A 13,207-nucleotide genomic window follows, 5' to 3' on the forward strand; every position below is an offset into this window, starting at 1 on the left:
CAGGGATGTGGGGCATGAATAATCTTACCGAAAGCTTAAGCTCAGTTTCAAAATAAATAATAATGTGTGTGTCTAATTCTTGCAGAGCTCTTACATGTGCCCAGTTTAGAGCTTGCTCCCTACACTGTGGTGTACAGAGCTATTTATTTATTCTTATGTGACCTTTCTCATTGAGGTCAGTGAAAGGTCTGAGGAGCCTCTTCAATAATTAAAGGGGTTTTTATCTCTAATGTGAAGGCTCTCAGTGTCCGCAAACCACTCTCCTCAGAGGTGTTGAGTGATGGCTGTGGAAATGGGAAATGAGAGTTGTTGTTTTGAATGCTGCAGCTGTAAGGCGATACTGCGGCCGCTGGTGTTTTAATCCAATGAATACAGTCTGTATGGTGTGTAAAATTATAAACACTGTGTGTGTGTGTGTGTGTGTAATCACGTATTAGGTGTTGTGACATTTTGATGAATAATCCGATAAGAGAGTCATCTGTCTGTGAGTCATGTCTCAGTCTGTCTTCTCTGTTTGCAGATTGATAATCATTTACAGGTCGAGAGGAAAGGAATGGGATATGATACCAGGTGATCAGGCGCAGGAAGTCTTCAGCTTAACAAAGAACATTGATGGTGAGGGGTTTATTTTCTTCACGACCGTGTATTTGGACTTTTACAACTCTGTTTAAATGATAAAACTGGCAATATTGTGTGTTTTTCTTTTGGTCAATAAATCCAATGAAAAGACAAACCAACATCCGTCTCAACACTTTCCAACTTCCCAAGACTGTCTGTGGCATTCAGACCCAAAACCAACTGACTACCTGAGACAAGACTACATAATTTCCTACTTTACACAAGCAGGAGTAAATAGTTCATTTGTTGTGAACGGATTTGGTTGTTAGCAAGAACTCACACCACTAGGACTGTGCATATGGGACTGAGTCACAATGAACTACAGGCCCCTGTTCATGGTAATGAAGGAGCGTGTCCTCCGGAGCAACAGTGTGGCTCATTAAAGTGTTTTTGATAGATTTTATTCAGCAGTGGATGTCTGGCTTTGGCTGCAAGACAATACTTGTTAGTATTGATGGTTGGTTTTCATAGGATTTGTTGACATAAGAAAATCTAGAATATTAACAGTTGTTGTTGAATAAAATCTGTTATGGTTGAATCGTGTGTGTGTGTGTGTGAGAAAGAAAAAGCTAGCTTAAATTTTTAAGAGCTTCTCCCCACATCTTAACATTTTTCCCAGCCTTAACCTAAGCTCTCTAAAACTCTTTAACTCGTAACTGTACTCAACTACATGGAAGCAGCTTTTAGGCCTATTAAATGTTGCTGTTTAACCTCAAACATCTGTTCTTGCAGGCCTGTAACCCTGCTCTGTTTTTCCCGGCAGAATATTTGCCATGCTACATGGGAAGGCTCTGAACTCCACCCTGCTCTCGCTCCTCATCCCCATCGTCTTTGTTTCTGCCCATCGTCGCTCCTACCCCAGTTTTTCCCGAAATGACACCGAATTCCAGCACCTGGTGCTCCACCCTGACCCCTCCGTGGGGAAGGTGTACGTGGGGGCCAGGGATCACCTCTTCCAGCTGGACGGACTGGATGGACTGCGGCTGGAACAAGAGGAGATGACGGGCCCGGTCAGTGACAGCAAAGACTGCCTTCCCCCGGTCACTGAACTCAACTGTCCCCAGGCAAGGAGAACCAGCAATCACAATAAATTACTGCTGGTGGATCCAAAGGCGTCAGAGTTGATCACCTGCGGGAGCGTCCACCAGGGCACCTGCCAGAAACGCAGCCTGTCATCAATCAGAAAGGTTCTCTTCTCCACCGAGAGGCCCGTGGATACACAGTATGTTGCGGCCAATGATCCGTCAGTGTCGACCGTGGGGCTGGTGGTGGGGCTTCGTGGCGGTAGGACAGTAATGTATGTGGGTAGGGGTTATACCGCCAGCCACCCACCCATCTCTACCCGCCACCTTTCATCAGAACCCATCTTTTCCTACGAGGAGACAGCTAAACTGGCCGTAGCTGGGCGTCTGTCAGAGTACGACCACCATTTTGTGACGTCGTTCACTCGGCGCGCATACGTGTACTTCTTGTTTTACCGCCGTGACATCAAGTCTGCATCGAGGGAGTACCGGACCTATGCTGCCCGAGTGTGCCTGGATGACACCTCCTACTATTCCTATGTGGAAGTTCCTCTTGTCTGCCAATCCTCAAGCTCTCATTCAAGGACGTACAACCTGCTCCAAGCTGCCCAGGTACTTCTTTACTTTTATATGTTCCTCCAAATCATATTAATATATCAGTACTTGGAAATCATGTAGGAAGCACTAACTCAAAATAGTGAAATAATGGAGTTTCTTTTTCATCAGAGCGCATGAATTTCAACTCATGCTTTCACAATAGTTCCTCTGATACCGGCTGTGTTTAACTTTCCCAACTCTTTCCCACGCCTCTGTTGCAACAGGTGGGACAAGGTGCGGGCCGGCAAGGCGAGGATCTGCTGGGAGTCTTCTCCACCCATGTCGGCTCTACAAACAACAGTCCCTTGGATGCCTCGGCCCTGTGCGTTTACCCTCTGGATGAGCTCGACAGGCACATCGACTCAACGCGTGACCTCTGCTACACCCATGATGGGCGGGTGGAGGGAAGAGGGGAAGTGGCCTACATAGAGTACGAGGTCAAGTCCAGCTGTGCCAACCTGCCCCTGGTAAGGACACGGGAAATGTTTTCAACATCCACCTGATGTTGAAGTTCACCTTTTCTTTGATGGAAGAAAAGCAAATATCTGGCAGATTTTCAAACAGTGATTCTTTCAATAACCGTTTCTCTCTGGTTCCCTTAGGTGAATTGCGTGCTACAGTGTTTTCTACTTTGTGAGCATGGATAATTGCCTTATAGTACACACATTAGGGCTATACATCATTATGTATTATTTCCTGCTGTCTTCTTGTACCTCACATATATTGACTCAGTGAAAGGCAAAACAAGGGATCACTTCACCGGCAAGATTACGCTGAGAAACAGGAAGAAGTTGTGGCTATATATATATATATATATATATATATATATATATATATATATATATATATAATGGACGTTTGGAAGTCTTGTAATGAGGCCCAGTGCCTTACGGATGCACCAGGAGTAGCTTTGCCCAGCTGCAGCCCTCCAGTGAACCCCCCCCCGCTGCCTTGCAGCCGCTCAGGTCCCGTCAGCCCTCAGAACCATTTAATGGGATCGTTAGGGATCAATAAACCAAACTACCCCTGAATCAGCTGTGCCGCTGCTTAATGAGCACTGACAAGGAAGGATTGGAGTTCTTTTGAAACCCACTGACATAAGAGGACAGAGAGTAAGAGAGAGGAAGGAGGCGGGGGGGGGGTGAATAGAAACATGGGAATAGACAGACTGTAGCACAGAGAGTAACAGGGAGGAAGACTGAAGAGGAAGAAGATGCTGAAAGAAAAACAGAGGGATGATTGACAGACGAGTGGACAAGAATGATGTATTAGATCACAGTCCCCAAGCTCATGTTTTTTTTTTTTAATAAACAAACTCTTAAGTAGACCAAAACAAGATGTCCCATTCTGCCTCCTCCGTCAGGGCCAATTATCTGGAGCCAGAGCTCAGAGACTTACTGGAAAGCAGGATTTGGAGCGCTTGTTTTGCCAGACCAAAAGAGCAAGTTGGCTTATCTGAATGAGTCTGCTTGAACTTACGGTGCAATCCTCTTATGATGAATTAAGAGGATTCAGTGACTCTTAAGGCAGTGGTAGGAAGGAATGGAAGACGAATGGAGGGACAAACCGATCTAACGAAACCTTTTCCGTTGTGGCTAAATTCCGTAGAATACCCTGAAGGCGTATCCCTGCGGCTCTGACCACACCCCTAGTCCGATGGCGAGCCGGGCGCCGCTGGAGGCCAAGGCCGTGTGGCACACCTCAGCCGCCCGTCTCACCGCTGTGGCCGTCAGTGTCAGAGACGGACACAGCATCGCCTTCCTTGGAGACTCCAGAGGGACTCTACACAAGGTAGCTCATCACATTGCTGTCATGAATCCTTTTTTTTATTTTTGTGCCAGTTTCTTTACGCCCTTTAGCCTGTTCTGGCATGTGCCAGGCAGGGAGACGCCCTGGACAATTCAACAGCGCATCCCAGGAATAACAAAGATCTGTGTATCATGGGAATATTTATACAATTAGGTAATATCTTATTATGGTAGTTTCCTAATTTCCCAGTCACTGCAACCACACATGTGGTAGGCCTTACTTAATACTGTCATCCATACAGCCCTGCCCTTGAGGCAGTTCCCATCTGCACTTTTTCAGTTCATCTATGAATCATTTCCCAGCAAAGCAAACACACCTCACACCACTTAAACCTTTTTTTATTTTTTTTATTTGTCCAAGTCTATGCTGGTTCCCATATACCTCTGCATTACTATGTGATTACAGCCTGGAAGATTCCAGTCATTCTGAGATTCACAGCGTTCCAACACACACAGACTTGCATACCAGCATTATCCCATGCTTAATACATTTGCTTTTTGTTCTGTGGACTGCAGTATGTGATTGTTGGAAACTTGAACTTGATGCATTTTTTGGGAGCTAATAGTTGAGTTCTTTTTTATTTTTTTATTTTGGAAGGATTGGTGGAATGTGTTGCCCAAAATACATTTGTGATTTGGGTCTCACCTTGTTTGTCTGAGGTCTGATTGCAGCTTTTTACAGTAATGTCCAGCTGCCCTGTCACCACCTTTTAGAACAACATCTGCATAGATCTGATAATCACATGTAGCGGTTGAGATAAGAGGTCTGCAGACATAACTCTGCTCTTACGTGAGGTATTCAAGGAGTTGGTTATCGTCTATTAGGTCTGTTTTGCCGTGTGAGTGAAAGCGAGAGAGTGCGACATCAATGTCAGACACGGTACTTTTAGGTAGCAGATCAAAGCAGCACCCCATGTAGCCATCTCAAGTAAGCTATTGTAACAGGATTATCGTATCACAGCAGGTCAAATTCCACAGTGTCCAGATACAGGACTTTGTGTGTGTGTGGGTGTGTGTGTGTGTGTTTGGGATGGTCAGTCAAACTGGGGACAAAATGAGTGTCACAAAGTTGATCGCAGCACAGTTTCAGTCCGTGCACAGAAGTGTCCTGTCAAAGGAGTAGTTCAACATTTTCGGAAACGTGCCTCTTCACTTTCTCGCTGAGCGATACCTGAGAAGATTGATACCACATTCTGTTAAATATGAGGCTACAGCGAGGAGACGATTAGCTTAGCTTAGCACAAAGACTGAAAGCATGGGGAAACAACCAGTCTTGTTCCGTCCAAAGGTTGAAAAAAATAAATAAAAAAAAATCACCTGCCTGCATCCTTAAAGCTCCCTAATTAACATGTTAACTTTACAAGGGGAATAAAATATTCACTGTGCTCCTTGATAATTTAACTCATCGGTCTGGATGGGATCGTAACCATCAGGAAATAGCAGGATATGGTCTGTAATATATATGGACATTCAGTAGGACAAAGCCAAAAGAGAAAGACAAAAGCCTTCCTCCCAAATCACCCCACCTCTCCTAGAGAAATAAATCCAGTCCGAGTGGTGCTTTAATTTACTCTTCAGGGTTTTGTATGTTTTTCTGTCTAGCGGACAGCCTGTCTACTCATTTTTATTCAGAAATAGCAGCATTTCGAAAGGCTCTGGGGTTAGTTTTAACTGTTTAACTGATGGTATTAATTGGTCAAAATTGTTATTGTTGATTAAGGGTTAATCACGAACAACCTGAGAATCTTTAAAATTACAGTTATTTAAGTACAACATTTACAGTTTGTGTTACTTTCCTTCCCCCAAAGCTTAACAACATAATACTGTCTTAGGAAACTTAAAGTGGGAACTTTGAAAGATACTCAGCTTGGTTTGCCTATATCAGAGTGGTGAAGCCTCTTATATAGAAATTGAATGAAAGGATCACTTCAAGGGGAAGGATTATAGTGTTCATAATGGCATTTGGGTGTTGTATATGTATAACATATCCTTTAATACACCATCATATTCTTTGCTAAATACGACATGCAGAGCAACAAACAGCAGAAATGTGTACGTCACCAAGCATTACAGAGCATCTTTCCCAATGCCATTATGTTTTGAGTGTATCCTCTTAATGGGACAACTGATTCTCCATGCTGTTCACAGTGATCAAGTGAGAGCTTTATGGAAAGAAGCATGAAAAACCTCTGCTAATCTCATTAACATTAGGGTAACATGAGAGTTTGAAGGCCTGGGAATCACTTAAGCCAGAGGTGTCTTCCTGTGCTTCATATTAGATTTGACTGTGTGGTAATCACATTCATGGCCACTTCTGCTGCGATCCTGCACAAGCGTGATTTGATTTGCTTTTGATTTGTAAGCTGAAGAAGATATTCCTTTTGTGTTTTTTGACAGCCCTTCATTTCAGTCCTGCAGCACATGCCGCTTTTGTCTAAAAATGCCAGTCTAAAGATACAAATCCTTTGCTAGTGATATTTATTATATGTCACATATACCACAATTTCTGAATCGTCTTCTGTTTTTCAGGTTTATCTTGGCCAGGATGGCACGGTGGAGGTATATGCGAACACAACGATCCATCCTAACTCACCCATTAACAGTGACCTTGTATTGGATCAGAATGGAGCACACATCTACATCATGACCAAAACTAGTGTAAGTCTACAAAGGATGCGACTAAACAGTTTTAGGGAGTTATAGTATCATTTTCTGTGAAATATATAAATAAGCAGAATGTGGAATCCAGCAGTCAATGTTAGCAAGTAAACTTTCACAGGTTTCATGTGTTTTTACGTTAAAACTACTCAACAGATGTATAGACAGCCGTAGCCGTTTTGGTGAGCCTGTCCATCCAGCCCCTCACCCAGATGTCTCCATACACGAGACTGAACATGGCTTGTCATTCATCGTCACACAATGTTGTCTGTCAGAGTTTTTCGGGCTTTGATACTTCCTCAAGCTGCGTCTCTCTCACTGAAAAAGAGGATAAAAGAATAAGAGGCAAAGAGCATAAAAGAAAACAGAGAGGCCAGCTGGCTGTCAAGGTCAAAGGTCACTAACCCCACTGTGATGGGTACAACAGTCAGCAGGAGGTGTAAGGTCAGACATAACAATCGTATTGATCAGAGAAAGTGGCCTCCATTGTCTTGGCACACTCCCTATAGAGTGTCTCTGTGTGGGTAGCTGTAGAAGCTGATAAATGGATTTGGGAAACTGCTGGTCTACACATTGAATGGGTTGTGTCACTTCTAAACCACTGAACATCTTAATTCAAATGTGGACCTGCAGCCTCAAGTTACATTCAACATTCATATGTTTAGGACTAGATAGCGTTGGAACAAAAAGCTGGCATTATAAGCTAGCCTCGCTAATTTTAGCTAACTAGCATGATAGACTGTACTTTAGCTGCAAGAGCACTAAGTTGTAGTTAAGCTAACACCCTGTAAGAGGCAAGATGCAAAAAAGGTAACATAAACAGGTAATATTATGGAATAATGGAGCTTAACACAGGAATTAGTAACCTTTCTGAAAAAATACATGGTTAAAATTGAAGCTGAGACAATCTAACTATAGGTTAGCTATCTATAGTAAAGTATGGCAAAGTTTAATTTGGATGGTTTAGAAGGCTAATGTTACTTTTTCATTCAGCCGCACAATTTGGCCTAATGTAAGTCACACTCATTGATATTAAATTGTCTGTAGTGGTCTGTAGCTATCCGGGTGAGCTAGTTAGCCCTCTGATTATCATCTATTAGTGGTCATTTGATATTATGTCATTTGTTATGTTATTGCAAACAATAAAAGCAACAAAAAAAAAGAGAGCAACACATAAAAGTTCTCAAGTTCTCTCAGCCTACTCAGTCAGTTTGTAAGATAACATTGTGGTTGGCAATCATAGAAATCCAAGACGCTCTTAGGTACGTTAAAGGTCCTTTTATAAGGTCTCAGTGAAGGACTCAGATTTCTTTGAATTGCTTATGACAAGGTTATAGAAACACTGACTGAGTGAGCTGAGCAATCATGTTAAGAATTTAGCAGGTAAGTTTGAAAAATGAAAAATATATTATTGATAATGCAGCAGCCCTTTTACGATTTAATATTTTAAAAACCATTTAACTGAACTTGTGCTTCAGTAATCTACAACACCAGAAATGTGGAACTAAGAGACAAGTACCACTGGTATCCACCACAGAAATATGCCTCTGAATACTGACCCTCACGTTTCTGTCGTTTCCAGGTAGAGAAGCGTCCAGTGGCAGAATGTGGAGATCACCTGGACTGTCAGTCCTGTCTGTCTGCCAAAGATCCCTATTGTGGCTGGTGTGTCTTGGAGGGAAGGTGTGTCAGTGTGCATGTGTTGTTTAAAAAAAAAAAAGAAAGAAGTGCTCTCATGCGTTCACTCTGCCAATTTCTCTGCCTTACTTCTCTGTGGTTATTTCAGGTGTGGTCAGCGCTGGGAGTGCCAGCGAGGGGCTCTGCAGGGTCAGTGGTTGTGGAGTTTCAACCAGACGCAGCAGTGCCTCAGTTTTCAGCACCTCAGCCTCTACAACATCAGCCGCGGGGAGAAAAATGATGTAATGCTGGGGGAGGGAGAGTGGGCAGTACATGCAAAACCTGTTGCCTGATGTCGTAGTTTGTCTAGAATTCATACATCTTACACATTACACAGTTTTACTCCTACAAAAATATTCAATCCCTTTTAGTGTAGTGGGGGCAGCCTTATTTCCGTTTCCATCTTTTTCTTATTTTTCTTTCTCTGTTTCCCCTCCCACAGATCACAGTGTCAGTAGAGGGCCTCCCCAGTCTACGAAAGAGAGAGTTCTACTCTTGCTTTTTCCAGGACACAGAAACTCCTGCGTCCCTCACTAATACTGGTGTAACATGCTCCACCCCTGATGCCAGCAGTCTTCCCCCCATTGGCCATGGAGATGGTGAGTATCTTTGTACTTGGTCAGCAACTATAGCAAATGGGTCCATTTTCTTCAGTATACACAAATCATACAATAGTTGGGTACAAGAAACATGTTTTTAAATCTGTAACGCAAATCACAAATTGGAAATTTACAAAAAGCAGCGTTGTAATGCTTTTATGGCAGAAAGGTTGGTCAGATTATATATATATATAATATAATGTATAATACTGATTTGTTTGATTGCAGAATTCGTGATGGTGACCCTGTCACTGCGTTTCATAAATGTGACAGTGGCAGAGACAGAATTCACCTTCTACAACTGCAGCTTGGTTCAGGAGCTCTCTGGACGCAGACCGTGAGTACACACACACACACACACACACACACACACACACACACGCACACACGCACACACACACACACACACACACACGCACAAACACGCACAAACACATCACGTCACTCAACACTTAGTATCAGATCTACTCTAGCAAAATATATTGTGGGTTTGCAGGTCTGATAAGTTATTTTGAGTTTGTAACATTTGAAGATTAGATTTAGATTATATTTCATTCATAACTACAGCAGTGCATTGTTGTTTTGACAAATTCAGGATTGCCAAATAATAATTTAAAGACTTTACTGCAAGTTAAATTATTCCTTCCCGATACAGAGCAGCCTGTATGAATATCAAGTGGAAAGTAGAAAGATCACAGGAAGTGCAAGTGCAACAACAGCAAAGAGTAGATAGTAGTGGTACTAGAAGTATAGATATAGATTACATTCTTACGGTCACTAATTTTTATCATGATTTGTTTTGTCGTTCCACCTGCACCCCTGCTTTGTGCTTTGCAAAGATGCCAAGGGTGTGTTAGCAGCCGCTGGGGGTGTAACTGGTGCATCCACCAGCATCTCTGCACACACAAACACACCTGCAGCCAAGGAGTCACTATCTACAACCGAAACGTGAGTCCACCTTAAGTGTGAAAAGGAAGGATTTTGATTGGATTTGGACATGTGGATTTCAGGGTTGTATTTGTTGTATATTTAAGATAAACACTGTGTAATGAAACTTAAAAGCATTAGGTTTGTTTGGTTAAGCATCGATCACTCTGCACTGTGCACCGTGGTGTGCGTATTAGTCTCTGCATGTTCTGTCTGTTTGCTGTGTTTGGTGTAGTGTTTGTTTTTTTCTGTTTGCCTTTTTAATTGTTTTTTTTTTGTTTTATTTTTACCATGAATCTTTTTCTTAATGTCACCCATAAGTTGCTTCTTAATGTATTTACATACCTTTTTGTTTTATCCTAATATTGTCTCCTCCCCTGCTTTTTTTCTTGCCCTTTTCCTTTCCTCGCTTGCCTACTTGTGCTACTTCATCATCAAGTTCAAACCGCCAACACCCACCATCCCTCCACCCACCAGAAACCTGACCCCTTTACCCCCCACTGTCCGGGCTGCTACAACAACAACAACAACAACAACAACAACAACAACAGCAGCAACAACCACAACCACAACAACAACAACAACAACACAGCCACCACCCACAGAAATACCTACCCCAACCACAGCAGCTGCCCTTTCAACTGCCACCACAGTGACACCTAACACCACCCCTAATGCTGAATCTACAGCACCCCTTACCCTGCCCACAACTTCCCCCTTTGTCAGGACCCAGGCCACCACCGTCCACACGGATGTCATCACCGTAGACGGGTCCCTTTCTGATGCAGAGAGAACGACAGAGGGAAATGGTGCCACCACGAGAGGTTTTTCAGAGGGTGACGACACGGACACCTTAAATATCACTGATGAAACTCTCCACACTACATTACCCAGCAGTACTAGTGGCCAGGTAGATTCTGACCTTAGATTTTTAGATCTGTCTGGCGAAGCGGTGGGCTCTTCCTCCGACGTAAGCTCGACTACCTCCAGCGAAGAGGCCCTTCTAACTGACCTTTCTATCAGTGACGATAAGGACACTAAAGAGGCCGACTCGCCTCCGTGGTTGAGTGAGTGGGAGAAGCCAGAGGGAGAGACTGAGGTGGACTCTGTAACAGGTTCATCTGTTGAAGGTGCCAGCGAAAACTCGGTCATCTACACACAATCGCCTAAAACGGTTGATGACCCCAACTCTGACTCCGCAGCAAACTACCAATCAGACTCTTCGACTGACTCTTATTTCCTGGTGAGTGGAGAAGCCGTGTGTGCAGCTAGTTGTAGAAATGTTGGCACGGTCACCGTGAGAAAACTAGATTTGTTTTCTTGTTGAAAAGTCAGGTGAGAGGTTTGATACCACCTCCGTCTTTGTCTGTTAAATATGAAGCTACAGTTAAAACGCACAGTATATAGTTTCTGCCACTAAAGGGTCTCCCAAGAATCAGCTGGGTAGGATTCCTTCAGTGTTGGTTGTTCAGGAGGTTTTTACCTGGTTTCCTCCTTCCTATAACAGTTAGCCTGGTCAGTGCAGAGGTATCCACCTCCCAACCCCTCCAAAGCTCAATAGTTAACGCATTATATACTATTTGGAGGGCCAGGCTATCTTTATTAGTTGTGCTGTCAACAAGACATGACCGACACACAATCAATGTAATTTCAGATGTGAGGATGGAACTGAGAAATTCAAGGCACGGACAGATTTTATTGACTTGTCCACCCTCTCCATATCATTCCTGTTCACCTCATTCAATACTAGCTGCAGATGATAATGTCACACACACCCAGAACATACATCTTGTCCTACTAGCTAAGGGGATAGCTAGCATGCTCTCCCTTTGTTTATGAAGTCGAGTCTCTTCTTGTGTTTTGCTCGTGCGTTTTGTTGTGGCGTGTTTTTGTTGCCTAGTATTTCTCCTTTTTTTTTATGTTTCCCATTTTCTTTGCAGTCCTTTGTTTTCATAGAGAAAAATTCAACTTTCTTTACAGAATCCAAATCAAAAATGATTTTAGTTTGATTATATCCTCTACGTTATACGACCAACAGTATGTGGACCGTCTCAATATGTTAAGATCATGATGTAAGAACTTGAGTGACCTGCACAGACCTGAACCTCTTCAAACATCTCTGGTATGAACAGGAACATGAACCGGGCTTAATAGCATAACAGTAATACATATTTCTAATTCCATTTTCGCCCATGGTTATTAAATGAGATGTTCACAGAACAGGTGTCCACATAGTGTTGGCTATTTACGATAGAATGAATCCAGATGTAGGTCTTTAACGTATGGCTGAATTTTTTTTTCCTATTAGTGGACATGTCTTACTATAATGATTAATAATGTATCATCAGGAATGTCCATGTGTGGAGAGAGTTCAGGATTCCTCTCTCCTCCCTGTCAACGTGGAGAGGAAAATCACGCTGGTGGGACAACATCTGAACCTGTTTCAGGTAACGTAACCATCCCTAGGTTCAACAGCACCTTGCCTCAGTAGAATAAGACTATAGTTAAGTTGAATTCATGTTCATTTTATACGTTGGAGTTAAAGGATGACGAGATTACTATACAAAAATATTTATCTATTTATCTTTTTTAAGATTCTTATCTTATCTTATCTTATAAGGTTTAGAAACATATTGTACAAACACATTCAAGTGATTTTGCTGGGTGATGAGTACAGAGTAAATACTTGGTAAGAGTGCGCTAAGGCTGAGTCCTCATCACAGCAGCATGGACCATTTGCTGCATGTCGTTCTCTCTCTTTCTCCCCCGTGACTTTTGTGTCTGTCTCTACTATCACTATAAAAAACTACAGAAATGCCAAAAAAAAGAAAAGACCACAGGGATTTCTTTTTATCCTAAATATGAATTGCAGCTTTTGCAGTGACAGTGTGGTCTTGAGATAATAAAAATGATCGACTGTATCCTGCCTGAGAAAGGTCAAAATTTGTTAAATTTGTGTGTGTGTGTGTGTGTGTGTGTGTGTGTGTGTGCGTGTGTGTGTGTGTGTGCGTGCGTGTGTGTGCGTACGTGTGTGTGTGCGTGTGCGTGGTCGTGTTCATCCAGGATGAGAATTTTGACTACGAGTGTGTGCTGGACATTGAGAACCAGCCAGTGGTGGTGGATGCCTCCGTGATGCCGGATGCCACACAGCCATCAGTCTTCTTTATCACCTGCCAACCGCACCAGGTCAGAAAATGAATGTATTCAATTAGCTCAATGTGATTTAAGTCTTCAAGACTGGAGGTAATGACAAGGATACACTATGTATTAATTTACAGCTCCCTGTTAATGTTGTGTTTTA

General features: G+C 42.8%; 1 protein-coding gene across 2 annotated transcripts in view; it reads left to right on the forward strand.

Moving 5' to 3' along the window:
• The window catches only part of plxnb1a (plexin b1a), a 64,326-nt gene that overhangs the window by 32,786 nt on the left and 18,333 nt on the right, over positions 1–13,207 (forward strand). Inside the window, exons 2-14 of one of the 2 annotated variants that reach the window (XM_056385806.1) lie at positions 521–615; positions 1,382–2,252; positions 2,462–2,704; positions 3,846–4,028; positions 6,575–6,703; positions 8,286–8,386; positions 8,490–8,622; positions 8,823–8,979; positions 9,208–9,316; positions 9,819–9,927; positions 10,346–11,149; positions 12,255–12,353; positions 12,970–13,092. In XM_056385806.1, coding sequence (XP_056241781.1) covers positions 1,392–2,252; positions 2,462–2,704; positions 3,846–4,028; positions 6,575–6,703; positions 8,286–8,386; positions 8,490–8,622; positions 8,823–8,979; positions 9,208–9,316; positions 9,819–9,927; positions 10,346–11,149; positions 12,255–12,353; positions 12,970–13,092 — 3,051 coding nt within the window. In that variant the 5' untranslated portion in view covers positions 521–615; positions 1,382–1,391. The remainder of the gene's footprint in view (positions 1–520; positions 616–1,381; positions 2,253–2,461; positions 2,705–3,845; positions 4,029–6,574; positions 6,704–8,285; positions 8,387–8,489; positions 8,623–8,822; positions 8,980–9,207; positions 9,317–9,818; positions 9,928–10,345; positions 11,150–12,254; positions 12,354–12,969; positions 13,093–13,207) is intronic. The other variant, XM_056385807.1, reaches the window with a different exon arrangement.

The sequence above is a fragment of the Seriola aureovittata genome, chromosome 9 (genome assembly GCF_021018895.1).
Source record: "Seriola aureovittata isolate HTS-2021-v1 ecotype China chromosome 9, ASM2101889v1, whole genome shotgun sequence".
Classification (NCBI taxonomy): Eukaryota; Metazoa; Chordata; class Actinopteri; order Carangiformes; family Carangidae; genus Seriola; species Seriola aureovittata.